This window comes from Apus apus, chromosome Z (genome assembly GCF_020740795.1).
Source record: "Apus apus isolate bApuApu2 chromosome Z, bApuApu2.pri.cur, whole genome shotgun sequence".
Lineage (NCBI taxonomy): Eukaryota > Metazoa > Chordata > Aves > Apodiformes > Apodidae > Apus > Apus apus.
Genome location: NC_067312.1, coordinates 28130385 through 28156814, shown reverse-complemented (window position 1 = coordinate 28156814; position 26430 = coordinate 28130385). Strand labels below are relative to the sequence as shown.

At 38.1% G+C, this 26430-nt stretch overlaps 1 protein-coding gene across 1 annotated transcript in view; it reads right to left on the bottom strand.

The window, feature by feature from the left end:
* DOCK8 (dedicator of cytokinesis 8) overlaps positions 1 to 17875 on the bottom strand; it is a 69017-nt gene extending 51142 nt beyond the window's left edge. The window contains exons 1-13 of the mRNA XM_051642074.1: positions 17777 to 17875; positions 13392 to 13567; positions 10259 to 10330; positions 7084 to 7207; positions 6651 to 6863; positions 5994 to 6079; positions 5378 to 5444; positions 4988 to 5137; positions 4420 to 4500; positions 3443 to 3605; positions 2711 to 2844; positions 2385 to 2478; positions 1058 to 1220 (exon numbers count right to left, since the gene is read on the bottom strand). Coding sequence (XP_051498034.1) covers positions 1058 to 1220; positions 2385 to 2478; positions 2711 to 2844; positions 3443 to 3605; positions 4420 to 4500; positions 4988 to 5137; positions 5378 to 5444; positions 5994 to 6079; positions 6651 to 6863; positions 7084 to 7207; positions 10259 to 10330; positions 13392 to 13519 — 1475 coding nt within the window. The 5' untranslated portion in view covers positions 13520 to 13567; positions 17777 to 17875. The remainder of the gene's footprint in view (positions 1 to 1057; positions 1221 to 2384; positions 2479 to 2710; positions 2845 to 3442; positions 3606 to 4419; positions 4501 to 4987; positions 5138 to 5377; positions 5445 to 5993; positions 6080 to 6650; positions 6864 to 7083; positions 7208 to 10258; positions 10331 to 13391; positions 13568 to 17776) is intronic.
* Between the last annotated feature and the right edge of the window lie 8555 nt (positions 17876 to 26430).

Here is a 26430-nt window from a genome sequence, read left to right as displayed (position 1 = left end):
CAGTTTACCATGAAGTTGTGGGGCATCTCCCAAGGACAAAGCCTGCAGCTTTGCAGTTCTGAGTTATACTGAGCCACAAGTCTTGCCCTTCCCTTCTCCCCTCCTGCATGGGGTCAGGTGCGTGAGAGGGAAAGCTGGCTCTTTGCTAATCTCTGCTGCAGTAAGTGAATTAGCTTTACACCCCTTTAGTCAGCTTCTTTTGCTATCCCTCACACAATTCAGTACCTAGCTACTCTTTTAGGGATCAAAACAATCCCTCAGAATAGCATCAACTACTGTTGCAAGAAGCATTCTGATTTACTTCTGTGCCTTCACTAACACAACAATAACACAAAAGCTGAGATTTCTGTATCTGTAATACTCTGATGCACCCCTTCTGAATTATTGCTGCTTAGCTACTACCAGTATCACGGTACTATTATGCTGCACAAACGTGTGCAGCACATTATTTTGTTACTAATCTCTTCTTGGAGACTCAGATGTGCCAGGCCACTGAAAAACTAAAGGAACAGTTCATCTGCATATTACTGAACACTGTGGTCTCCTTGAAAAAACCACAAAGAATAGATTTAAGAAATGACATAGCCTAGAGTCCCCTTGTTCATGGTGGAAAAGTACAGAGAGCAATTTGTTACTTCCTGAGATACTCAGATGACTCAAACTAACAGTAGAAATCACCCAGCACAAACATTTACCAAAACTGCTAAAAATTATCATAAGATGTATTGGGAAAAAACACAGCAGAGGGAAGATATAGCGACATATACAGATATGTCTATATGCCAAGTCAATGAGAGATGTGAGGGATTTTCTTTTTGACATTTCAGAAAAATTTTCACAGGACAACGTAATTAGATTAGTAAATACACTACAGAACATTCTGCAGGTGTTTTATCTTGTAAAGGCTAGTGTGATCTAATAATCAGCCCAATGCAGTCTTTAACATTTAAAAAATGTTTTTAGTTTCTATTTTGAAAAAAAACCCCAACAAACCTGAAACCACAAAAATTTTTGAAAATGTATCTTAAGAAGCTGAAAAATATATGTTATTTCTTACCTATAGATAGTATGGGGAACATACACTTCTCTAATTGGGAATTCCAAAATTTCTTTGTGAGGACGACTACGATTTTCTGTAAATGGCTTCACTGGTAGTAATTCTGGTGTCAGACAATAACCAAGGTTTTCTGGAGCTGGGGAAATCTCCAGTTTAAGAGTGCCTTTAAAAAAAATCACAAAATGTCAGCTAAAATACAAAAAATAGCCAATGTATAATAAAACAAAAATGAAAACAATATGTGAGGTTATATAACACCAGTGCATAAGTAAGAACTGGCTCTTTGGCTTGAAGGCTGCAGGAAAATGAAAGCATAGGTGTAGGAAGATACACAGGAAGTAAACCACACACATCCCTACACGTCAGGCCAATATGTAGCTCTTTATATCTACCCTTGTACAATCACAAAGAAACAGGACAGAAAGAAATATACTATATGCTGGCTTGATGTACTAGTATCTTTCACACACAAATAAAATTTGTCTGGGAGACATATAAAAGATAAAAGGGCCACTGTCCAATATAGTTCTCTCTCACTCCTCCACTCAGATTGTGCCCTGGTTAATCTCTGCCAGAACAGACACCACCCATCATGAAAGCCAGGCTTTCTGCGGTGAGCAGTTACACAGTTAATACTGATAGCATTTACTCAAGCGTAGCGAGGCTTTCAGTTTAAATGCTCTGTTGTGATAAATGAAAACCGTTGGAGAACTCAGACTTGTCATTTCTGGACATCAGCTAAACAGGAAAAACAGCTTTGCACTCAGTTAATATTTTTAAGGTTCCTCTACAACCCAAGAGAGCTTGAGCTGTAATTTATGTAAAATGAAAAAAAAAAAAAAAGCTGGTTAAGTTTTTGACAGTAGCCAAACACTGTCTCTGCTTTCATACTTTGTTAACTAACACTGACCCAAATACCCAAATAAGAAAAGTCCATGCATTTTAATGTCACTCTGTAAAATATGAACCATTAAAACACATTGCAGGGAAAGAGCAAGGATCTGAGAAATTTGCTTTAAAGCACAGTCTTCAAGCAGAGGGAATAACAACAAAAAAAATTCAAGAGATACACTGTAAATTAGGGAGTAAAGCAAATAATTATATAATGTCACACTAAATATGAATCTCCATACTCATTCATACAGAAAAAAACCTTGAAAGCATCTGTGCTCAGGTAGACACTGGGAACCCAGAAAGTTCTACAACAGAACTACAGACTACTATAGACTTAATACCCAAGTTAATTATATTTTGGGGTTGGAATTTACAGAACAATTTAGGGGAGAAAAGTACATATATCCTATTTAATCCAAAATGAATTACATACCTGGTAAAGTCTTAATTCTTCTCTGCAAGGAAGATGATCTTTTGAAATCAGCTAAAAATTTGAACAGATCTTCATCACTGAGCCTGTCTCCTTCCTACCAGGAGAAAGACAAAAATCAGTACCTTTATAACAATACTTAATAATAGTGAGGAAAGCTTCTGAGTGAGCCTTGTCTTCGAGGCATGCAAAGCAAGCAGGTCACTGCCTCCTTGATAGCAGTCATCCTCTGTTCCCACACAAACATCACCAGTTACTTTTCCCTACACAGTTCGCATTACATAGATAAAAAATGTCTTAGGCATTCTGAAATAAAGAGTATCAAGCACCTGTTTAAAGAAGGTGCTGAGGGTCAGAGAGGTTGTTTTGAAGTTTGATACTGGATAGTTGTCCTCTGAGCTGAGACTTCTCTCAGAAGGTCTTCTCACTTGTAGCAGTGCTGTCCTCTTGTCAGCAGAGGATCCTTTCCCTTCAAATGAAAATCAAGTTAATTTGCTTTGTGTTGCTTCAGTAGAAAGGCTATTAGAATACACTACAAATCCACAACTTCCCAGCAACAGCAGAGGATAGAAAGAGTGCTTAAAACATTCCACTACTTTTATTTCAGACTATGTGAAATAGTGGAATAGCAGAACACAGTAAAGTATTTCTGCTGCACAGTACAAGCTTATTCAAACTTGTAGTTCATGGCTTCTAAAGCACATTCATCAATGCTGTTGGCAAATGGTCCTGTGCACTCTAGAAACTAAAACAGTACGTATTTTGTATTGCAAATTAACTCCATATGGCAAAGGGGGTTTTACTTCTACAAAGCAAACGTTAAATGAAAATTGGGCTTGAAACATAGAAGAGTATTTAGCATACATAAAAATAATATGCAGAGATTAACAGTAAAACAGTGAGCATATTAAGTTGTAAATGTTTGTCGCACTGAAAAGGAAGCCTGAGAAGACACGTCTTCAAACCTGTTGTTCATTCTAGATGCCAGAGTGAATGACATTGTTTCTTACACACAGTCCAAGCAAAGAGTTGGTTTGCATTAGTTAGAAAAGTTAGACAACTACCGTTTAAGCCTTCAGCTTCAGCTATATCTCTTTCAAGTGTTGAAAGGTTGAAGAAATTAGTTAGGCTTATGGGAATCCAGGCAAATGGCATTCTGTATTTCCCCAGTCGCTGACAAAAGGATTCAGCCTGGGCTTTCAGTTTTTCAATCTTTTCTTTTGTCTAAAATAAAGGAAATAATAACTGTTTAAACCCCAATAATTTATTTTAATGTTACTGTAGATAAAAAGAAAAAAAATACATGTTTACAGTTCAGTAAATAATTTGCATTATTGTATCTTGTGTTTTCTTGCTACACCACTGTGAGAATCCTAACGGTTTCGATTTGACATTCACTTCTCATTTCTTTTCAGTGAGTTTATTTTCATTACAGAAAAGAAAAATGCAGATCTTTTTGCAGCGACCCTCGATCCCAGCATGAACAGTAACCATGAAATGTTAGCAGATTCTACTTAATTCATCAGGTACAGAAATAACACTCTGCTGAAAGCAATATTCTAAAAGTGAGAAACCTGTGAAAGTCCAGCAAACAGGGTCAGTCTGATCCAGTAGGTAAATTACTTCCCTGAACAGCTCATGTTATCTATGGATGACAGCTCTGACCTGGCCGTGTACATACCACAGCAGGTTAGCAGGTTGTTTGTCCACCCAAATCAATACAATGTCTCTGTGGTACAAATATTTCCGCTAACTCCACATTGCATTATCATCTCCTTTGCTCGCCCCTGTCTGCTTTGTGACTCAGCACTTCATCCGCATTGATTTTGAAAGGGGTCAGTAATGAAAGCGTACCTTGTCTTCTCATGACTTCTTCCTATTGGTCACAGACACCAGAGTGCTTGCACCAGGGATGCACCCTCTGGTTTTGTCCTTAATATTCTTGGCATTCTGTGCTTTTCTGAAGGATCTGTTCTTTCTCTGTGTTTTGCTGTGCATGCATTTTTTGATCCAAACACTCCTATAGCTATTTACTTACCTTGCCAGCCTCACTTTCTTTAAGAACTGTGTAGGGTTCTGCACAGTCTCCAATTTCTCCTTGCTGAAGCACTTTTTCTATCTACAAAAAGCAGTAAAACAAGACACCCGTAAACAAAAAATACCACTCAACCAGTAAGATACTGCTTCTCTAGCAATACAAAAAGACTGCCTAAAATGCACAACACAGAAATCGTTAAAACTGTCTTTATGGATTAACCAATACTAAATGTTCTACTAGTTTTCCATCTGGTTTGTCAGAAAACAGAAAATGCATATGTGACAACACTGTAAATCAGGTACTACTGCATTTTCTCTGAAATTAATACAGGAAAATTAACACATTCCAAATGAAGTGGTTCAGGCTAACTCAATTTCAAGATTAAATAAACAAAATTTTACAAAATGCACTAATCCGCTGCCACAAAATCTCCACGTAATGTAATGGCAAGTTTTTAAAATGGCTTATTTCACCTTACTGTGAATTTCCTTTAGGTAGAGAGAGGAAATTTTAAATACTTAGTGCAACCAGAGCATAGGGATGATGCTGAAGTACCCCTGTAACATACCTTTATTACTAGGTATATATCCGAAGACGGATAAGTGACAGAAAATACAGCTGATCTTGCTTGACTAGACAAGTCAACGGAGGGTGTATGAGAACGCAAGAATCCTCTTAATGAATCAGGGTTGAGGTCACAATGAAAATTTTCTGAGATCTTGAAAAGAAAAATGAATTAAAATGTATGGCAAAACAGAAATGCCTCAAATTTTATGTTAAAATGTCAAAAGTAGTAACTAGAACTAGAAAATAAAACAACTGCAAGCACGTGACTTTGACTGAATAAAAAGAATTCTGGATCAGACTGCATGTGTGAAAAAGCAGTATGTTTTTTGTAAATTATTACTCTAGAGATGAAAACCCAAGCCAACTGAACAAATACTACATGCACACTTACCTTTTTTCTTTCTTTTATATCATAGAGAGCTATGCATGCAAACAAAGGTTCGATCTCTATATCAAATCTAAGGAAAGATACATAGGACACTGATTAATACTGCAGTCTTTTGACTGTGCAATAAAAACAATGAAAGGGCTATATTTTTACTTGCAACTCCATTAGAAATATTTAGTTCCACACTTAAACTCTGAAACCCTGTAGGTTTTTTTTTGTTAGAGCATTTTATTAGATGATTTCAAGAGAAAAAGAAGGGAATTAAAATGCATGCAAAATATTTTCTAAATTTTTCAGAAAGGTGGTCTCAGATACCAGTTAAAAATTGTCATATTTTTATTGATTTTTTTTCTTTTCTGTTTTTCAACTGTAGAGTGTATGGAGACCAATTTAGTTTGTTGGAAACACAAAGTTTGGGCTCCTTCCCATCTCCTTTTCATCCTGACAAGTTAAAGACTTCTGTAATAGTAGAAAGAAATAGTCCTTTGCTACACGAAGAAAGAACAAGGAAGCATGCAAACAGTTGCTGGACAGGATGCCTGCAGTGGTGCAGCAGGGTCAGCAGCATACACTGCCGTGAACTGAGGAATGGAGAGTGAGGCCTGTGAAGGATACTTACTTTAGAGTCTGCAGCTTCACCAAAATCCTGTTGCCCAGATGTTCCTTTGGCCGATCTGGTACCGGCCGTATCTCCACTGCATCTTCCTATCAGTAAAAAGCTGTTCTAGTCATACTCAGTTAAAACAACTGTAAATTTACATACTTAAATAAAACCTTTATGTGATGTTTATTTGGCCTCTGCTACAGACTAACACCTTCCTCTACTGAGTGGGCATTTTATCTCTTCAGAGAGGAAAGAAAAAAAAATTATATTTCTGAATATTTACACCTCTGACCCCCATCTGTCATTTACTAAATATTTACACCGCCACATTACTGAATATTTACACTTCTCGCCCTCAAGCAAGTGTTACGTAAAGGGTAACACCCTGACACAACCATATCACCAGCACAGGGCTTGATTCTCACTGAGGCAAGTGTAACAGAACTTGGGGCAACACCATGAGTGTGAGTACAACCCTCCAAGTGATGACAGGATAGCTCAAGATAGCTGACAGAAGCCCATGGTTACATGCTTTTATCGTGTTATTATCCAAAGGAAAAGTATTCAGGACTTAACCCCTGTTTTGCAATCTCAGTGCCCCTTTAACCTTAAAAGTGCTGGAGAGCCAGCACAGGAAGGCTAGTGGGCCAGTCAGCCCCCAAGCTCACCTACCTCCTCCACGGAGGGGTAGAGGGCGAGGAGCTCGGCGTGCCGGTTGGTGCGCCGTGCCTCCTCGTTCTGCCTCTCGAACTCCTCGGTGCTGAGCTGCCGCAGCAGGTTTTCGAGGCGGGGGTCCGGCTGCAGGCTGCGCAGGTCAAAGTCACAGGAGGCAAGGGTTGTCCTCGAGGCCTCCTCAGGGAGCACCTGGACGTGTCGGGGCCCCACCTGTTGGAAAACAACGAAACGGTGAGCTGTGGCTTGGGCAGTGGGGTGTCGTGAAGTGCACTCGCTTGTCTGGCAGAGAGGGCCCTAACGCCACCTCTGCCATGACATGCTTAATGGCAAGCATGGGGCCCAGCTTGATGCCATTACAGACATCCTGGAACACTTCCTTTGAGAAAAGCTGCTATGTCTGGTCACTCTTCCCAAAGTGAAAAAAATGTACCTGAAAGTTTGCATCACTGGAATCCAACGTTTCTGATTCAAATGTCTGTTTTTGAAGTGTCTTGTGAAAATCTTTTCGGGATCCTTTGTTTTTCAGGCTACAAGTATCTGGATTCCCTTGGTTCCTTTCACAGAGAAGCCCGAGGAAGTCAGGATTGCACACCAAGGAGTTAAGGGCAAAGTAAAACAGAAAAGACAGATGTATAAAACTATAAAACAACTGGAAACATTTTTGTGCAAAAAAGCAGTGTAACACAGCTTTTATGCAAAAATATGACATTTCACAACACTGTTTTATCACACCGCTGCAACTTTATTATGTATATTAAGGAAAGCTACATTCAGGTAGCTTTTGCATAGACTGTGAGCCTGAGACATCAGCAAAACCTGGCCAAGGTGCAATTTCAGCTCTGATCTCCTCATCAGACACAGTGATTATTTCAGTGACCTTAAGAACATGAATTTGGATCTCTTTATCTCTTGGCTGGTTTTTTGCTCCTGCAATTATATATCAAGAAGCTTACTGCTCTTGTCCTGGACCTAACTGATACGCCAAGTTAATCACATAAAACAGTCTACAGTGCCTGTTTTTGAAGAGGGATATTGCTATGGCACAATGTAACCCTCTCTGCTGGCAACTTCTCAAAATGTTGCAGAAGGGTACCCATTTAAAGTTTTTGTGACAGATGGAAAAAGCCAGCAAGAACCCTGAAAAAAGACACCAGGTGTATCCAGAGCTCAATTTCTTCAACTTCATTATGCAAGTTGCTAGATCCTCTGATGGTCTTCTTGCAATCAGCCTCCTTAGTTACAGTATCATACTTAATTTTCCTTCCCATAGCACTCCCAAAGCAACATGTAAACATCTCAGTACTTTCCTAAAGATGCCCTATGGGATAAGCAATCATTGATCAGGGAGACACCTTTTTATTACTTTTGGGAGTCACTGAATTAGATGCTCTGATGTGTTTCAATTTTAATTGTTTGCATTTTAATCATTTACCAGTTCACTGCAATTGAAAACTGAAGTCATAAAAGCGACAATCCCAGCTCTCCTTGGACATGACCTTATTTTGTAGCTGTCTTAATCACACAGAATGAAAGACAGAAATTCTGCACAAGTTTACTTTAAGACATTTCAGCCTCCCAAAGAAGTTTTGTTGATTATTTTTCACTACCTCTGGTGGCAAACAGATGATTCACGAAGAAATGTATGTACCTGAAATCACACTTTCCCTGCTGTATACAAGCTACACTAAAGATGCCTTTCCTCTGAAGTATTCCCTGAAAATTTAGTTACACTGTTTATTTATCTTTTAAAGCTTGGTAGCAATTAAAACTCACCAAGAGGCAAAGCCTGGTTTTAGCACACATGTCGAGATAATGGCCACACACTGAATTAAGGGGATGAAGAAAACTAACAAAGGACAACTGAAAGGAGAAACTGACAAGCACAGGAACAACTCTCTCATTCTGCCCCTGGCAAAAACACACAAACTCTTCAGCTATGTTCAGTCCTTTATCACATCTGCCTCTGCCCTGGGGTGCTAGGACTACCTCTGCTCATGCCACCCACTGAAGACTCTTCTATCTCTTGTTCTGAACTTTCACATCTCTGAACGGATGAAAATCACTTACACACTCATCTCACCCATAGCTCACCAGATCATACGTTTAGCAAGCTGTCCTATGAGTCTTTGTCTCTCAAGTAGGCAACTACAGTTTTCCCAGCCTTTACCAAAATAATGGAAAGCTTTCTATGACTACTTTTCCCCACTTCTCTCTTAACATCTTTCTTCCTCTCATGTATGTTTGGAAAATAGTGTCCAAGCATAACATGCGACTCCCAGTAACAATCTGGCACTGGTTTCTGTGGCACTGCAGCATCTTTTATACTGTCTTGTTCTTTACAATTTTTTATAACTTGCTTGCTTTGTTAGCCAGTCAGCAAAGCTTAGCTCTCTGGCAGGGCTCTTCATAATTTACTGCAACTCAACTGCTCAATAAAGTTTTTGAATGCAAATTTGCCTTATCTAAGTGAACAAAATAGTAAAACATATGACAAATCTTTTCATACATGAGTATTTCTACAGCTTAGTTCGCATTTCTATAAGCACAAGCAAGTGGAAAATCTGCTATGTTCTGTTTTTCTCCACACCTGCATTACTGCTGGCTCCCTGCTCGTGCACAAAGTAAGCTGCATGATGACTTAACAGCTCTCAGAACCAAGCTGGTGACAGACCTAGCGCCTCAGCTCTGAGCACTGCAGGTGGAGAGCCTGCCAAACCCACTAGCGTGTTTTCAGTGACTCACTGTGGAACACTTCTGAGAACTCAATCAGTTTCATCAGCACCCCCAGAGGAAGTATCCTAGTATGCCTCAGTAGCTCCTCTGCCCCTGCATGAGGCTCACAATTAAGGAATGCAATTCCTTTACAGTCACCAGGAGTCAACCCGTAATGCACTGATTGCTGATGTATATCAGGTCAGAAAAACAGAGAGTAGCAAGGGCAGGTACAGGGGGCACAATGAAATGACAGCAAATATGCAAGCACTCTACCATCAACTGCTACTACTACTTCTCCAGAGCAGGCCATGAGCAAAGAGGGGATGTATGGGAACTGGCACAGAAAGACAGAGCTGAAAATCTATTTCTGATGAACAGGAGGGGGTACTGAGGGAGGAGACAAGCTCTAACAGCACAGTGAATGGCTGAGAGTCTGGGAACACACACCCTCACTCAGAAAGCACTGAGAGCTCCCTTCACATTTAATATATGAAATGAAATTATAAAATAAAATCCAAGGAAATTAAATTAAGTTAAATTAAATTAAATAACTTCTAATGACTACAGGTCCAACTTTATGTGTTGAATTACATTGACCACAAATGCAGAAATCATGTACTGATGTAAAATAGTCAAGGTGAATGTCACACTAATAATCCTATGAATACAATCAGTCACTGCTGGGAAAGCCCATAAGCCTTGTTTTTTTAGCTGCTAGCACTCTGTTTCATTCTCAGACACCATTAGAAATCAGTTCTTGTTGGATTTTCAGGGCATGGAGGAGAAAATCTTTATCTCTGTTATAACAGCATTCATCTCCTCTCTGACAAATAATATGCAATTTATTTTATATTTTATTTAGTTTATCTAATTATTTATATATAGCTTACTTTCGATTCACAATCAGCCACTCCCGAAGATACGTGTGAACACAGTCTCTGACATGTGAGTCTAGTTCAACCCTGGGGAAAAAGCAATATATTGTAAATATTTTACTACCTATGTCACACCTTCAGGGCAAAGAAATTTATCTAAACATGCTGTTCAGATAAAGGCCTCTCTATTAGTCCTCTTCTAAATATTTATTTCACTGCTAAACTATTGTTTGAGTTTTAGAAAATTATGTGTACCGCATTACTTCCCTGTTGAAGGTTTTTGTTACTGTACTTATAAATTAACAAACACACATTTAACAGAGGTAACCACTTGGCAGACTGTGCATTCATGAAGGGGTAAGAGGAATGTTGCCACAAAACACAGCAAAGTAAAAGAAATTATACCAGATACCCATCTTTGTGATTTTTAAAACATGATAACAAGTCTCAACATACATTCTCTCGTATCACCATAGGGAGATTTTTCCGGAAGCCGCAGCTCCTGGACTCCTGCAAATACAGTGTCTCTTGTATGTTTTTATATATATTTTTTTCTCATAGAAATGAAGAACATTCTAATTTTCTAATTATATTTCTGATTGCATATTTATAATATAATTTTATTATTTTTTCAATTAAGTCTCGTTTAAAGTATGCAGTCTTCAGTGCTGTCTGATAGACCTGATACTGATGGGAACTGAAACATTAGGGAATATGGCTTAGTGCTGGACTTGGTAGAGTAGGATTAATGGTTTGACTTGATGATCTAGAAGGTCTTTTCCAACCTAAGTGATTCTATGATTCCGTGATTATAAGCCAAAGTCGATATCCATCAATTTGTTGTCATGATGTTGTAGCATAATTTCCGTACCCCTATTCTAAAAAATTTTAGGCACCTGTGATAAAATCACTTTTTTAGTCCTCTGATCCAAGTGATTAAAAGAGTAGGATACACATGCAATGCAGGAATGGGTGAAAGGTATGATATTTTTTAGCACTTGCCACCCAGAACTGAAGATTTGCAACCGATTGCCGACACTGGGTAACAGTGGAGGATGGAGCCTGGGCTGATACCAGGCTGCTGTGTGCCCCCTTCACCAGTGGACTGATGCAGCACATGTTCACTTCCTGCATCTGGTTCAGGTGGATGTATGTTTGCAAGCAGGCAGGTTAACCCAGTTTAGTTGGTGGTATCTGTTTCCTGCTCTCAGTGCCAGAAGACACCATGGACTGCATTGCCTGCGGGCCTGTCTTCAGTGCATGCCTGTCCTGTGCTCTCATCTTCCCTAACACGTCCTGGCATCCTTGATGAGCATTTCTGGTGAAAGCACTAATATTGATCATGGCAGTGTGAACGGCTAAATGGGAAGCTGCTGTGTAAAAAAAAATAAATCTGCTGAAAGCGTATTTGTTAGTATTAACTACTTGAGATTTGCTAGAGACTCCTTACAAAATCCCTCATGTCACTGTGGTGCAAATCAGGCCTAAGCCTGATTGTACACTATGAGTCTACACATTGTCCTACTGGAAAAACAAATACATTACTGCTGGGTTAAAATGCAGTCATGCTGGGAGGTAACCTTGGAAAGAGGGGAGAAATGGTCATCTCACCTTAAAAGTCTCATTCGAAAGTGAGATAATTTTTTACTATTTTCGTCCATCATTAAAAAAAAATGGGAACTTCAAACATAAAAATATTCACTGTCTCCCACACCCATTCTTTCTTCCCAATCGAGAGGAAAAAAAGAACTAATTCTAAATATTTGAATATTTTCTAACAGTAGGTTCATTTCCTATTAATAATTTCAAGTGAAAATCACCTTTTGTGCAAAAGTTACAAAAATCCCCTAGGGGCTGTATGATTGAAAGAGTTCTCAGGTGACCTAGCATGGCACCTGGTCTCTACGGTCTTTTCTCTCCTGAACTTCCTGAGAGATGCCTACAGCGAACTTGCAGGCTGAAACCTTTTTTAAAGGTTTCAGCTCATCCACAGCTGGCAAAAATAATATACACTGTGATTCCTGCTTAGTCTTATTGTCTTTGGTATGTTAAGCAGAAACACTGAAAAAATACCACTTTTGTATAGGGCTCTAGTTTATACGGCTGGCTGGTATAAATTAGGCTGTAACAACTTTTGCAGGAACAGAGTGGGATGCAGGTCTACCCTCTGAGCCAGAACACTAAGCTAAGCCTGTTTGTCCCTTCCCTATTTAGGTTCAGCACAGCAAAGAATGTAGACTGTGCCATTCATCTCCTGACTCCACTGAAAGGAGACAACACCACCTGCCTCCCCAGTCCCTAACACAGTTGGAGCTAAACTGGTGCCAACTTCACTTTATCTGACTGTTACTGCTTGAAAAACTCAGTAGGCCTTTGTGGTTCTACTTGAAGGTTCTATTTACAGCTAAACAACCCCTGAAAATAATTTTGTATACAAGGCATAGGACTCTGTGAAACCACAGTAGAAAACTACCCAATGCATCCTTTCTTCCCATTCAGAAAAAATCTATTGCCCGTAGTTTGCCTGTTTATCAAATCAGTTTAAATATTTCCAGGATAGCTAAACACCAGTATCTACATATACTACCTATTTTAATATAAAAATTGTTGAAAATAGAGGAACTATTTCATCAATGTCAGCCTGAAAACACAAGTGACTCCTACACTAGAAATTAACATATCCTTTTTTCCCCAAAACTTGTGAAGTATGAACTATTTCCTTCCATTTAAGCAAGAAAGGTATTGAGAAAGAGATGCTTAGTGACCTGATTGATGCCACATAACATTTAACTGGCAAAACCAAAACAAAACAACCCCTCAGTTCTATGCTTACTACATGATCAGAATCAACTTGCACTTCTGGGATCACAGCACAAAATTATTTTACATACTACCCTCCTGCCCTTCTTCACTCTTTGGTTTTTTAGGCCTACCTCACTTCAGCTGCTACCAGCTATCTCAGCAAGTTGCTTAAGTGCTTGCATGATTTTAAGTGTGCAAACAGGTCTAAGATGATCAATGGCAAAGTTCAAATGTTTAAAGTTCAGCAAGTGTATAATGGCTAAACGGATGGAAGAGTGAAGTGTCTGGGCCAGCTTCTTCAAAACTACTTTTAAACTTGCAGCACTTCAGAGGAAAGTCTCCTTACCCATCTTCTGGCATAGAGGGTTGCAAAGTCCTGCACTCTTTGGGTGTAAAGATAACGTCCAAGTCATCTTCAGGAAAGTCACCAAGTTCCTGTGCTAGTTCTGAATCCAAGTTGTTCAGCCGTGTCATTAGGAAGCCTTCAAAATCTACAGGGTCTACTGCGTCATAAAAGGAAGGCTAATGAAAGAAATAAAGAGGGGTTTATTTTAGCAACAGAAGTCTTTTCTTAATAGTGTAATCTAGGCTTAGTTATTTAATTCTTGTCATAATCCCATAATTCACTAAACACAGGAAACAGACTTCTGACATTATATACAGCGCCACTGCACCTAGAATCATTTAATGCAGAGAAAAGTTGCTAACAAAACATTTAGCTAAAAAATGAGAGATAAGTTTTTAAATGCAAAGAAGAAATGGAAGGCACTACACCTAAATCCAAATATATGCCTGTTTTCACAGTTGAGCTTTCCTAGACGCTGGTAGGAGGGCTGCTTGAGATAGATCCTGGATGCTCTCAGATGTCTTCACCCAGATTCCCATAAAGCACACACCGTCCCCCTTGTCCAATCCATGGTACCAATCAGAGTTAGAAAAAGGCAGCAGAGTGTAGAAACAACAAGTATAGGTGACCAAAATGACAGAGTCAAGCAGCACCACTTGGCAGGGAGCTGCCAATGGACTCTACAGCACATGTGACAAAAGGCACTAGTAATAGCAAGGCCAAGGCAGTAATTCTCAGGAGTTATACTGAGCTAAGGACCAACCACAAGCACCATGGCTGCCACCATGAAGATGCCACTCATTTGAGGTGCTGTGTCAGATTCAGGACAGAAATGCTGTGTGCTTTTGACTCCAGGGTTACAGGCATGATCCACCTCAAATAAGAAGAAATTATTATTTACAGTCTCTGGGTGTTACTGGTTTGCATACTTACTGGATTTTTCAAGGGTTAGTACAGTAACTGCACAAAAGATTACATGAAACTACTGAAGTTGTTCTTGCAAACTTTAGATATCCGCCATTTCTACAACACATGGCATTGCACCTTGATAGAGAGCCATTGTATCTGGTTATATTTCATCTGCCACTCTTACACAGGATGTTCAATCGAAACAAAGTTAAACAAGAGCAAGCTCTGTCACTCATACACAGTTTGAAGCTGTCTGGCTCTGCTTCTTCTCAAAGATAGAGGCAGAAAACCTTGTTTGATATGGTACCTAAGAAATGTTCCACATACACGTAAGTGTGCCTTCATATATTAAAAAGTAAATGTTATTCTATGCATAAATAAAACTGAAAATTATTTTACTTACTCTATAGCCAACCAAAATGGCCTATATGTGTTTAGAAAATAGAACAACTTCCCAGTTGAGTATGGAGACCAGCATCTTGCCTTGTCAATTTTCTTGACAAGTAACAAATAGATCTAAAAGCTACAGCTTTAGAAAGCCTATAGTTTATGTTCTGTAAGTTCCCAAAAGGCCAAGGACACCTCAGTGTAATGAGAGCACAGAAAACTATTTAGAGCATTAGAATAGCAGCACTGGAATAAGTTACTTACTAGAAGGAAGAATTCTAGCAAAAAAAACCCACAACAAACAAAACAGCTATCAAATCATCCTTGTCTGTAAATAGCAGAGATTGCAATGAATTGCTCAGCCCAGATACCTTTCACATGACTGCCTTCTGAAGCTGTCAGCCAAAAATAGTCTGAACATAGATCAACTAATCTACCTCCGTGGTGTGATTGATGAGGAGTGGGAAAAATAAGGAACCCAATGTCCCTGATATCATCATTGCCTTTATATTCTGTGTTACTGTGGCTACTGTCTCATCCAAGACGCATTCTGGAGCTATTCTCCTTATACTCCAGTGTTCTTCTCCACAAATAAAATCTGTGGACCAAACTCCCGAAGCCTTCACTCATTATTACTGAGTTGTCCCTGTGCAAGGCTCTCAAGAAAGTTAACAGGATTTTTACCTGAGCACTAAGTGACCTCTGCATGTAAGTGTTACACCCAGAAATTTTAGCTCAATAGATCAACGAGGAATTTCACAGTTTATGAAACATACAAAAGTGCTCAACAGTGGCAAAGCTTTGGGTAACACTGAACTAAAATGGCTCACACATAATATGCCACGTCAACCACTGCAGATAGGAAGATGAGTTAAAGCTAAATCGTGGCAAGTGTGAGTTTTGGAGCCTTATTAGTGTTCTGGAATTGTAAGTGAGGAAGTTATTAATCTAACAAAAATGCAGAAACATTTTGAAGAAAGTGAAGCATATTTAGAAGAAATCTGCTAAAAACATCTAGGAGAAACAAATAATTTTAAACTTTTGAAAAAACACAGATGAGGTAAATACGACTGCAAAAGATGTAGTAGAGACCTTTGAACACAACCAACCATCCCACCCCCATCCCTCCACCCCCCCACCCCAGGCTCCCCTTTATAGGGAAACTGTATTGGTCTCTGCATAAATAAAATATCTTAACTCACCCCTCTGCCTGTACATTTAAGCAATTTATTGAATACTCTGAAAACATCTTTGGGAAAATCTCTTTCTTTGCTCTTTTTTATCCAAAGGGAAAAACTAAAGCTGACCATAAGTTCAGCAAACCATGAGGCAGTCAGCTGAACAAGTAAACCTTTTGGTTAATAGATATTTAGGTTAAGCACTACCTCTGGTTTATTCCTAGTGTAGTGCTGACCACCCTGCATCAACACTTCTTGGCAGTGATCTTTCTCAGCTATTTATTTTTAATTAATTGTCAGCTTAATATTCTTGAAGTTCACTCAAACTACTGCTAGTGGGTAAAACATTGCATATTAGTATATAAAAATGAAGACATATTAAAAAATAAAATAATGGAAGATTTATGTAAACCAGCTTAAAGTATACAGTAGCATATTACATATTTTCAGGTGCTGAAGATGTAATGTTTAGCATGCAAAATATTTTTGCTTAATACAATCTAATTTTTGATTAAGCATCGCACTTCCTTTCAGAAGTCACTTTTCCATTCTGACAAGTAAAATCCATCTTATTTCATTATATCTTCTGCCTTTCTCTAGTTGAAATGTTAATAACAATATTTAATCACTAGAAATGCGTGCCTTTGGATATCGTAAATCAGACATGAATGGAAAAAGGATGGAGAAAAAGGTAAATGCAGATTGAGGGTAATGGTCTCCCTAAAGAGTGGTGCAAGTTACCAAAGGAAACAGAGATCCTGTTTCAATGAGAAGCCAGTGCTTCTTTTCACACATCTAAGAATTGTGCAAAATCATTATTCTACAGAAAATACCACAAATCATTACTGCAAACATACCTTTTTAAGGACGATGGGTTAGAGGCATGTAGATTGTGACAGCACACAAAATGGCAGCTACGGCGTAATACTTGGTAAGCGAAATGTTATCAAGCTTCTCAAGAGCAAAAGCAGTTGTCTGCATATAGAAGAAGGACCTAGCCTCCCCAGGGCGAATAACCGCAAAGCACAAGTTAAAACACAACAGCATTTCAGATTAAGGAAGTGAGTAGTGGCGGGAGGCCCTGACACACAGGAAGTAACCGCGTACATTTAGTGTTTTATATTTTTCACAATCACTGGTGCACAAAAACACTTACTGCTTCTACTTACAGGGTCTTACAAAACTAAGAAAAAATTAGAAGGGTAAAAAGAAGAGTATGAAAAATCTTGGCCAGTTTTATTTAAAGCATAGTATGTTTGCAGAATACACACCTTCACTAAAGGCAATTTAAAAGATTTGGCATTTTTTCCCTTTGTCATAAGGTCTGTGTCATATAAGGTCTGACTTCTTCAGAGGGGAATTGTATGTGGAAGGCTGAAGATTATTTGGAGACATTAACAGTTGACTTAATTATATCTATGCAAATCAGGGCATACTTCAGCATTTCTCACTTAACAAGCTTACCCTACAGCACTGAAAAACAGGTCAGTGTGCTGACTCTGCTTCTAGTTCTGGAAACTGTGTATTGAGCCAAGATAGCTGAGCCTCTGTCTTTTTTCCTTTTTATTCACTGACCTCCTTTTGCAAATCATCTGTGATCACCACACAATGCATTTATTTGATGGAGCTGAATATTTCCAGCAAGGAAAGGATGTAATACACTCCAAAACTTACCATCTAATTTTTGTGAACAGCAGGATGCAGAAAGACTGTCTATTTCAGGCTCTAAGGACCATTCTCAGCTTTTTCAAATGTGTAATATCCTCAGCTCATCAGGGAGGTTTTTTTTAACAGCTTCCAACAGAAGCCAATGGAAAGCAAGACTGCTTAAGAAGATCACTTAATTTACCTCAAAAGCACTAAGCATTGTAGTTGCCAAACCTATGTAAAGAAGGTACATCCAGAACTTACCAGGTGAAGACCAGAGAAGCCAGGGGAACTTAAGCTTCGTTGACAGAACTGTGCAAAGCCTGGTTGAAGAGTAAATTGCTTTCTTATTTCTGCAGAGGAGTGCCTTCAATTAAGCAGAGAAAACCCCTTATAATTACAATTATGCCCATACAAATTCCAAATGCCAGACTTCAGCCAATTTAATCTCTTGCTCCAGTGCTTAGAAATGTATTTTGATAATGTTCTAGATTATTCTTGTTTTGCAGTAGATGCAAACATCAAAAAATATTTGCAATCCTATATAATTAAGATTCTGACAGAATCCAAACAGATTTTTGTCATTTTACTTAAGTCCTCATAGTTTGGAAAGGCTATGCAAGAAAGAATAACTTTGCCCGTAACTGACATGTGACTGCAACCAATACAGATACATACAGATTTGTTTCTGCAAAGATAAAGGATAGTAGAGCAGAGAAAGAAAAATTGACAGCACAGAAGCAAATATTTTAATGAACTAGTAATTAACCAACAGATAAAAATAAGACAGGACCACTCACTGAACAGTGTAAGCTCAGACTTATATAAATAATGCAGTCTGCTCTGAAAAGTACAAGACAAACCAAAGCATGACTTTAAAAATCAGCCTATTAATATTTAAAACAGCCACAATCTATCAGCTGAACATTTGAAGAAAACACATCTTAAGTGCTAATTAATTTATTTCAGTGGGAGCAGAAAGAGGCCAGTACTGAATTCTTCAGAAATTCCAGAGTGACAGTACAGTTGCACATACCGAATCTAAAGATTCAGTAATCAGAGTAGCTTTGTCATTTTTCATGGAAATAAATCAATTAATATTTAGCATGATTTAAGGATAATCAGCCATAAGTGGGAACAAATAAATGTTCAGGACAAGATTTTTGAAGGAACGGAAAATCACACAGTGGCAGAGGCTGGAAGAGACCTCTGGAGATCCTCCAGTCCAACCCTCCTGCTAAAGCAGGTTCACCTTGAGCAAGATGCACCTACAAGGTTTATTCACACAAGATGCACTTGAGCAGATTCCAAGTGAAAAAACACAAAACCCTGCAGCCCACCAGGGCAGTTAACTGTGAGAAAGGAAAACACAGAGGGAATGATTTTTCCTTTCATATGAGATTCTTTTCCAACTCCAGCAAGCACTAATAGCCATCTTCGAATTACCAGATGGCACAGGACAGTTTGTCTGTTTGGTCTCCCTTCTCTCCTCTGTGAACTCTTGATTTCTATGACTATTATATCTGTTCTGTGACACTTTATCTCTTACTACTGCTTTTCTTAACAAGTGTGACAATACCCTAAACCTCACTTAATGTAGTTCTGTAGGCATCTCAGACAAGGCATTAAAGGCATTAGGCCTGATTTCTAAAATAAAAGGTGTACAAATAAGAGTAGCTGCTCACAGGTCAGAAGGCCACACCAGGTGTGAGTAGAACACTGCTCTAATGTGAAGGCAGCAGCAGTTGCAGACAGAGCAAAGCTGGAGCTATACAGAAAGAAGACAGATAAATTTGGAAGATAAATTCCTACTCTTCATTGGTATTCAAAAAATCAGACAGGATGAAATGGGATTTAAAACAAGTTATTCAATAATTATGTAAGTGGGAAACCACATAGGGAGAGTGAGGAAGTCTGTGCACGCCTTAGAGTACTTTTGGCCTATTTTAAAAAGAAAAGCTGCTTGTATATGGAAGTTACTCTTACTCATCTTACTGCTGCAAATAATCTCTGGTCTTTAATGCACATAGCAAGGTAGAACAGTAAACAAAATTTATTTAGAATTATTATTTTCCTTCAAACTAGTCAGTTTCTACCCTGTGCAGAAGTATCTGTTACTGATGTAAATAATAGATGTAGCAGCAGATGTTGGGTTAATGTGTGTAAAAGGCTGCATTACAGTCAATTGCAGAAGCTGCTGCTGTAAACAATGATAGAACACATCTCCAAATTGCACTAGTTAGGGGGTCATCATAGTCTTTGAAGAGGAAATTTTATGGATTTTAATCTACAAAAGAGGAAGCATGCAGGAGGATGAAGGGCCAAATTTGCTGTCTGGTAAAAGCCTGTGCAAGCCCAGCTAACTGAAAGGAAACACATTTCAAAAGCACAGACCTTAGTTCAAGAGTCTCCCCAAGATTCAAAGAACAATCCTAGTGCAATGGAAGAAGTGGCCTATAATACAGAAAAGTGAATTTCAAATAGTTTGTGTAGTTCAATTGACTGATTTTGTGTTTTTCAGATAATGAAATGAAGAAAGGGAGAGGAAACATAGTAATAACAGAAGACAGAAAAGTTGGTTTGATCCAACTAAGAAATGAGTGGCAGAATCTACTACGAATAGGTAAAGAAAAGGCAGAGCTGCTAAAAGACACTAAACCAAAAACACAAGTTAGCTGCCCTAACTAGGAGAAATGTGGCTTGTACACACAGAGATCAGCATGGAAAGTTCTGGGAACCTGAGAAACAAGGTGGAAACAGAGGTCCTTCTAGATGGCTCTTCAGTAATACCAGAATGGCTGTGGTCTGTGAGATGCTTCAGAAATTGCCTGGGTACCCAAAGGAAAATGGTGGTCCTTGGTAACCTAGTGCATGTGGTGTCTCAGCTTTTACGGAGGCTGCAGTCCACTTGTGCCATGGCCACATTTTCACCCTCCCTGTCTGCAGAGCAGCCCTGATTCTGAGGAGAGCTTTACAGTCACCCTTAGCAGCCACGACAGTCTAGCTATGTGCTAAAATACAATAAAAAAGAAGGCAAAAAAGGGTAGTAGAGCAACTTACTGGGCAATCAACTTAGAAGTAGCTGGAACATCGAGTCCTGAACTGTGGTCTCCAGCTGAAGCAAGGGGACCATGAAATAATACTTCACGTTTAAATGCATATCATCTTAGTAATGCCTGTTTTTTAATAGTCTGATGATGAAGTGTATGGTGGGCAACCAGAAACTTGTGAACTGCAGTAAGCTATGGTCCAAAGAGTTTAGCAATTATTGGGTAATGACGAACAGCCAATATGGATTTATCAAAGGGCAGTCACATAAAACCAATCTAATACTTTTCTGTGATACTTTAACTGGCTTCAGTTAGGCTCTTCATAGTATCCCTCATGACACCTCTATAAGCAATATAAAGAGATAGGGGCTAGACATAATTGTAACAACTGTTTCCAAAACTGCTTAAAAAAACATTCAAAGTGTAGTCATCAATAGTTCAGAAAAAGATCATGAATAGATTTTGAACAATGTTCTGTTATAAGGGAAAAGCAAATTAATTTTTCTTCAGTCTAATTCAAGTTTGTGTTTGATCTTACAACACTGATGATGTTAGAGGTAACAATAATAAAAAGTGTGGATCACATCAGACTGGAAGGAGTTGTGAGTACTCTGAAAGGCAGGACTAGCACTAAAAATGATCTTGTATTTTAGAAACAGTCTGAAATCAGATTCAATAAAAATAAATGTAAATCCCTAAATATATGAAGGAAAACAATAAAATGCAGAAATATACCAAGGGAAATGAACAGTCTAAATAAATAGCCATGCCACAGAAGAGGCTATGAGCAAGTATACTGGGACACTTACTAACGAAGTACCATAAACAAGGAAAAAGGTAAGTTATTTCTATTTATTTAAGCAGATGATACACGCTGATGTACACACTTGGAATATCACAGACTAAGATGCAATCAAATTTAAAGGGCTTCAAACGAGAGCTGTCAAAATACTAAAAATTTTGGGAAGGATGTTCTATGAGGGAAGACTGGAAAAAAACAAAAGAGATGACTGGGGGGAAACAGCAGTTGTCCATGACTGTAAAAAGGCAGCAATCTGTAAAGAAAACAGTGAGCAATTTGTGTCCACAAAGGGAAGAAGCACCAATCAGTTTAAACTGAGGCTGGAAAGATTTAATAAGCTATTAGGAAAAATGCTCTCCCTGCGATGGCATCAGGACCGAGGAAGTGCCTAACTGGTAATGCCACAGTGACAAGAGCATGCTGGAGATGTAGATCATGTCTCTGAACTACCTGGAGAACAGGATCTGGGCAACTGCAAGCCTTTCTAAGTCCAGCAATGGACTTGATTACTTAACACTTGGTAGTATTAATAGCTCTATAGACCTCTCATGTTGGTACATGTCCCTTTCTTTAGGATAAAGAGGAAACATGAGCTGAAAGGAAAAAGGTGTAGATCTGAGAGACTTTTTTCCATGGAAGTCCCTGCTGAATGCACAGTCAGTGATCACATGGCATGTTGTAAGGTAGTCTAAGCCTATAGAAAGATGGGAGATGATGGCAGCCTAAGGCTCTCCTAGACTTCTCAGATGCTTGGCTGCTCCATGGTGTTGGAGCCACACTCCTCCAGTGTCAATCTTGAAAAACCTGGTACTCGCCACACTTCCTGATCCACCCAGATGGGACTGGAGAGTAGCCAAAAAAAAACCCCAAACCAACAAAAAACTGATGCTGCTTAATCAGAATTTCACCTGTGTCTGTCCCACAGGTAGATGCAATTCTCCAGCAGTTCTCTTGAATTGCTAGCAGAAAGCTGAGACATAGTTTGTATTTCACAAATACTCTCCAGGGCAAAGCATACAGTTTGCATCATCTATCAAAACAACAGTGTAACCAAAGTAATAGACTACACCTGGAGTTCTTAAATTTAAATTTAACTGGTAGGTCAAATCCTCAGTTGTTTTTCAGAGCAGAGCTCATTGCAGGATTTGGAACTTGGAGATGTGTGTTATTGGTTTGGCCTACATGTGGAATCTGGAAAGTAAGATGAAACAGCCATCTGTTTTTCTCTCTCTAACACTGTTGGGTTCTATAATTAAAATTTTATGAATGCCCATAACACATAAAGCTGGTTTTGTAGTTTCACCATAAATTCTGTTCAACAAAAGAGTTCTTTGAAATATGTTGTTTAAAAGCAGGCTCAATGGGTATTTTACTAGTATGTAAATGATAAGAAATCTTAGACAGCAATTTAGAAATAAAAGAAAACAGGAAAAGAACAGCTTCAAAGTTAATCTACTAACTGGAATTCAGAAACTTCATAAGGAAAAAAATAATTGTAAAAGTATGCTTCACATGCCTAATGCATCAAGTTATCCAAAGTTACCTCCTATTAAAAGTTACCAAATAGAGCAAGGCACAAAGAGTAATCCTTAACACTCTTCCAGTCTCTTCCAGCAGACTGAGGAACACCAAGTTGTATTCTGAAAGATCTGCACACACAAGTAAGCAGAGATGAAAAAGATTAAATAAAAGAACTACAATAACTATGCCCAAGGATGGAAAACATTCACATCTAAATGTATACACACGGAGGAATCATAAAGTAAAATAGTGAAAACTTTTGCTTAACAGGTAAAATATTAAGTCTTGGCTACCCTGAGGAGTAATCCCTTTCATCTGACACGGACATAGAAATTTCTGAACCAGTTTTTGTTATTTTTTTGACCCTAACATGAAACTTCTCTGGTTACAACTAAAAACAAGCAACAAACAACTCTGGAAGACAAAAACATAATAATTATCCATCCCTTTTCTCCCATACACAAACACAGACGAAGTTTTGGGCAACAATCCAGATCTTTAACTAGCAAATAGGGTGTTTTGCTAACAAGCCCTTTTCTTCGTTCCAGTGGAACTGCCTGTTTTTCTTCTAAGTTTCTAATTAGTCGTTTAGGAACCAGAGCCCTGCTTTATAGCTACTGTTTACAGCAGTGGCAGATCTGAATTAGCTGCTATTTCCTTGATGGCTCATGTAGGCTATGCACCCTCTGGCACACTCCTGCTTTGGAGTCTAGCACATTAAGACTGTATCAGCGAAGCAAATAAAGATCCTGTTCAAGACGGTTGAAATCTAACCAAAATCCTTGCAAAAGAGATGGTGCAGAGATCTAGGAGAGGAAATTTTCAACTTCATTATTTTGGCAGCTTGTAACAAAACAAAACGGGCAAGAAGTCGATTTTTAGTTTTGTCCCAGGTCATGTATGCCATTGATTTAGTGAAGATTTTTCGCTGCTGCTCAGTTCACTGTTTCTGCCTCAGGAAAAGACATAAGAACACATAAAAATGAATTTTGTAATCCTGGAAATGGAGGAAAAGGACAACTACATTTTCATGCCATGCAAAGAAACTGAAGACTCAGGGTTTGGTCAGGATGAACCATGCTTTTATGTGTTTTTTAATCACTGTGCCCCATGGATAGCATGGAAAAGCTGTGATAAAATGTCTGAGCATGCAATGCTCTTGCAATTAAAGTACTTTTAGGTGTAACATTTCATATAATAACTTACTGGTACTTCCTGGAATGCAGAAGTATAAATCAATCTTATCAGTCCTCCTATTACAGACTTCAGCTGATCATGACAGTTTATATATGTAATACAAAGTTTCTAATTAATATTTCACAGGATGCTAGTTAATGATGCTCACAGAAGATGAATTTGTGTGAAAAAAAACAGAATTCTGTCTTTATCCCAACTAGCTTAAACTCTATCAGTGTACAACAATATGTACACAAACCTTTCGTATTGAAGAGATTCACTTCAGTTTATTTAAGGATAATTTCCTGTGCTTGGCTCAGAGCACACTAAAGCTTACAATGGTGTTTCACTAAATGTTCATTTAAACTGAGATGGTTGATGAAAAGCTTTCTAAAAAACATGCCTCTTAAAGTCCCAGAATGCTCTACAGGTCTATGTTCCAGGGCAAAACGTACTTGTTTGTCTGCTTGGGGTTTTTTTTTGGCTTCTTCTTTGCTAAGCTGTCTAAATGTCTTCAAAAATCTCAGATCCTCTACAACAATAAGGACAAATATCCCTAAGAATATGTTACCATAATGCTGATAATTTTGTAAAGCCTGTGTCAAGTTTAGTAGTTTATGTGCTTTATTTTAACTTTTTTTCTAATAAACAATTATTAATAAGACCAAAAGGCCAGACAATAATACTAGTAATAATAATAAAGAAAAATTACTATTAATAACATAATGAACAAATAATAAAGTCAATAAATATTACTAACATTATAGCATCATCATCAATATTACAATAATACAACCATGTAAATGGTACCCTTCCGTTTGCTCATACAGGGTTGTTTTTATTTTTATCAAGATCATGGTTAGTATTTTTATCAACAAGAAAAAAAAAGAGTCTATTTTGCCTCTTTCATAACTGACAGCTTCAAAGAAATTCACCACAGATAGGTTATTAATGCTGTGAATACTTCAAGAGCCAGAGAAGGAGATAATGCAAATGGCACAGAACTGGAAAAATAATCTATGCTCATATTTTGGACCCTCATTTCCTAAGTACACAGATTTCTGGAGCTTCAGCGTGACTTTTTCATGACAGGAAAACCATGAGTTGGGCTTTTTTGAGTTATTTTTTTTTCTTTAGAGCTGCAAGCTTAACTATATAAGGTAGGATCTTTTATTAGGGCAGTATACCTGAAAAAAACCTGGCCCAATTTCAAGTACCTTAAAAGGTATTGCCATTTTCAGAAAGGGAATTTGATTCAAATTCAGAGGGAGGAAAGCTGGATCTTCCACTCACACTTTTGCAATAAGAATGTCCACAGAATTTGGCATAAGAATTTGCTAGCAACTATGTTGTTAAAAAAATGTATTTTTGTATCTGCTGGCTACCACTACAGGTACAAATTCCATAGCGATTATATTACACACCCTCACAAATGCATTTGGATGATGTAAGACATTTTATATTGTAAGTTACAAACTGAGTTTCACTTCATGATTCATCTGGAAAATTTCAAGTTTGGGAAAAGGTTAAATTTTACTATAACAATGTTCTAAGTATGAGGTTTTGTTATTGTGGTGATTGTAAAGTTCAGATTATGTGACAACTGAAATAAAATATATACTTTAGGGAAAAATACTAATATCAAGCCCAGGTGTGTTGACTCCTTTATAAAAATTCTCCATTATTACTGAGGCTCAGGAAACTGTGCAATTCATTATGTTGCAAGCATTATTCTACAAAGGTCACAAGGAAAAACATGGTGTAGTTTTTATATTAACATGGCTCAAAAGCTGACCTAGGCTTGGTCCTCTTTTTCTGTAACTGCATGCAAAATGGCCTGCATTTAGTGTGAGTATGTTATCAGGTAAGCACTTTTCACAGGCTATCCTTTTCATACAGCTACAAACAACAGTATAGTCTGATGTGTGTTTTTCAAATAAAATTTAAAAAAAAAAAAAAAGGCAAGTCCAAATAGATAAAAGGACAACTATCTGAACTGTGCTCATAAACTGTAACTTTTAATGACCATAAAAACTAAAAGTGGTAGATGGTATAAAACATAACATTAAATATTTCTTCCTTGCTGGTTTTCACTTCATGACTGGAAATGAATACTGTTTGGAAAGATAAATAAGGAAAGTTCATAAGCAGGACCTGGTGGACATAAAGATGTTTCTAATTTACAACTACATTTTTCTTGGGTTAGCCAAAGATTTCCTGTACTATAAAAAAAACACCTCATCATAATTGGCAGGCTAGATTTCACAATGCACATGTATGTCTGAAGTCTAAGAGTGGCCTAAGATGTTAAAAAAGAATTTTAAAATGCAGCTTTTCTGCTCAGAGCCTGAAGTCCATTTTCTGCTCAC